General features: G+C 56.3%; 1 protein-coding gene across 1 annotated transcript; it reads left to right on the top strand.

Moving 5' to 3' along the window:
* On the top strand, positions 1-2,506 carry PSMB6 (proteasome 20S subunit beta 6). Its single transcript, XM_038536575.1, has 6 exons — positions 1-238; positions 617-684; positions 1,023-1,154; positions 1,270-1,399; positions 2,019-2,163; positions 2,289-2,506. The coding sequence occupies exons 1-6, from the start codon at positions 137-139 to the stop codon at positions 2,429-2,431; spliced, it is 720 nt and encodes a 239-aa protein (XP_038392503.1). The 5' UTR covers positions 1-136; the 3' UTR covers positions 2,432-2,506.

Here is a 2,506-nt window from a genome sequence, read left to right as displayed (position 1 = left end):
CCTCACCTGTACGATACTTTTTCCTCCCGCCGTCAAGCGTGACTTAGCTGCGTCCACAGACTGCTTCCCCGCGGGACTGAAGAGAGTGACGGGGCGCTTTACGACAGTTGCTTTGTGGCACTGCCGGGAGAGGAAGATGGCGGCCACCTTGCTAACCGCTCGAGGAGCGGAGTCCGCGCCGGCCTGGGGTGCCGAGGCCATCACCCCGGACTGGGAGAGCCGGGAAGTCTCCACAGGGGTGAGGAGGCACTCGGAGTCCAGGAGATGCGCGCAAGGCGTGAGGCGAGGGAAGGCGGAGGCCTGAGAGGGTTGGAGAGCTGGAGGGCGGGGGCAGGGACGACGTATCCTGAGGATGCCGGAGACGAGTGTGGTACCTTAGGGGCGGGAGGTGGGAGGGAGGCGGGAGCGCGGAATCCTGGGCCCTGCGGGACGAGGGTTTAAGGCCGGGAGGGGCCCTTGGGGATTTGAGGATGGGCGTTGTGGTATTCTTGGGGTGTTGGGGGTCCCCCAGGAGATTGGATAGCGTGCGCCGGGGGCTGCATTGAGTGGTCATTGGAGGGGTGTGTGCTGGAGAATGGGAAGGGGCCCACCGTCACCCCTTTCTCCTTTCTCCCAGACCACCATCATGGCCGTGCAATTTGAAGGGGGCGTGGTTCTGGGAGCCGACTCCAGAACAACCACTGGGTGAGCTCTGGACGCAAATCGGCAGGTCACCCCGTCTTTCCCTTCCTTCTTCGCCTAGCAGTCCATCCTTACCCTATACAGCGCCCTGTGGGAAGGGAGGGTTCTCCCCTCCTTGGACTTGCGGATGTATTCCAGCTCCTACTACTTTTCAGGCCCCCACTCACCCTCTGGTGAAACTTTTGTAAAAGTCTGCCGTCTGCCGTCCATCTGGCTTCAATTTGGCAGGAAGCTAATGGCAAATGCTGGAATTTCGACTCCAGAGCCCCTGGAGTAGGTAGAAGCTGGATGGAGGTGGGAGACAAGGGGGATCGCTCCCTCACTGTCCTGCCATCCTGCAGGTCCTACATTGCCAATCGAGTGACAGACAAGCTGACCCCTATTCATGACCGGATTTTCTGCTGCCGCTCAGGCTCAGCAGCTGACACCCAGGCCGTAGCCGATGCGGTCACTTATCAGCTTGGTTTCCACAGGTACTTGTGGGCAGGGGAGGAGCCAGTATGTGCTGAGAGTGGGGACCTGAGGGGCTGAATGGTCTGACTCCCAGGTCCTGATGCTGCCTTTGGTGTCACTCTCCTCACCCCCTAGCATTGAGCTAAATGAGCCTCCACTGGTACACACAGCAGCCAGCCTCTTTAAGGAGATGTGTTACCGATACCGGGAGGACCTGATGGCAGGAATCATCATTGCGGGCTGGGACCCCCAAGAGGGAGGGCAGGTAAGAAACTCTACCCCCACCAGAGTACTGGACCCATGCCTTTGATCCTTTCCCCACTCCAGTCATTTCCGTTTTATTTTTTCTTTCTTTCTTTTTTTTTTTTATAAGACTTTATTTATTTATTCATGAAAGACACAGAGAGGGAGAGGCAGAGACACAGGCAGAGGGAGAAGCAGGCTCCATGCGTCCCCCAATGCGGGACGCGATCCCGACTCCCCAGGATCATGCCCTGAAGGCAGCACTAAACCACTGAGCCACCCGGGCTGCCCCATTTAGGTTTTCTTCCCAGTCTCTACCTCATTTACTCTTAACTGCCCCCCCAGGGATCCCTGGGTGGCGCAGCGGTTTGGCGCCTGCCTTTGGCCCAGGGTGCAATCCTGGAGACCCGGGATCGAATCCCACGTCGGGCTCCCGGTGCATGGAGCCTGCTTCTCCCTCTGCCTATGTCTCTGCCTCTCTCTCTCTCTCTCTCTCTCTCTCTGTGACTATCGTAATTAAAAAACAAATAAATAAATTAAAAAAAAAAACTGCCCCCCTAGACCAATCCCACATGGACCGCTGTATGTACATGTGTTGCAGAGGGTACAACTGGTGACTCTGTCCTCCTTCCATCCGGCAGGTGTACTCGGTGCCCATGGGGGGTATGATGGTAAGGCAGTCCTTTGCCATTGGGGGCTCTGGGAGCTCCTACATATATGGCTATGTCGATGCTACCTACCGGGAAGGCATGACCAAGGAGGAGTGTCTGCAGTTCACTGCCAATGGTGAGAACTTGGGGTTTTGGGCCTGTGAACTCCAACCCTTATGTCCAAACCAGGCCAATATTCCTCATTTCTTATAGCAATGCCAGGATCTGAGTCTGACCGTAGATTTCTTCTTTTGTTCACAGCGCTCGCTTTGGCCATGGAACGGGACGGCTCCAGCGGAGGGGTGATCCGCCTGGCGGCCATTGCAGAATCAGGGGTAGAGCGGCAGGTACTTTTGGGAGACCAGATTCCCAAATTCACCATCGCCACTTTGCCACCTCCCTGATTCCTGGAATCCTAGGCTACAGTAAGCGATACCCCATAGTGACGTAAAATTCAATAAACAGTTTGTCTAAAAGAA

This window comes from Canis lupus, chromosome 5 (assembly GCF_011100685.1).
Source record: "Canis lupus familiaris isolate Mischka breed German Shepherd chromosome 5, alternate assembly UU_Cfam_GSD_1.0, whole genome shotgun sequence".
Classification (NCBI taxonomy): domain Eukaryota; kingdom Metazoa; phylum Chordata; class Mammalia; order Carnivora; family Canidae; genus Canis; species Canis lupus.
This window is presented reverse-complemented; position numbering and strand designations above follow the sequence as displayed.

Coding starts and splice junctions, on each gene's coding strand:
- PSMB6 (XM_038536575.1), top strand. CDS start 137: ATGGCGGCCACCTTGCTAACCGCTCGAGGAGCGGAGTCCGCGCCGGCC. Junction 239..616: donor GCCGGGAAGTCTCCACAGGG/GTGAGGAGGCAC, acceptor CCTTTCTCCCAG/ACCACCATCATGGCCGTGCA. Junction 685..1,022: donor GACTCCAGAACAACCACTGG/GTGAGCTCTGGA, acceptor GCCATCCTGCAG/GTCCTACATTGCCAATCGAG.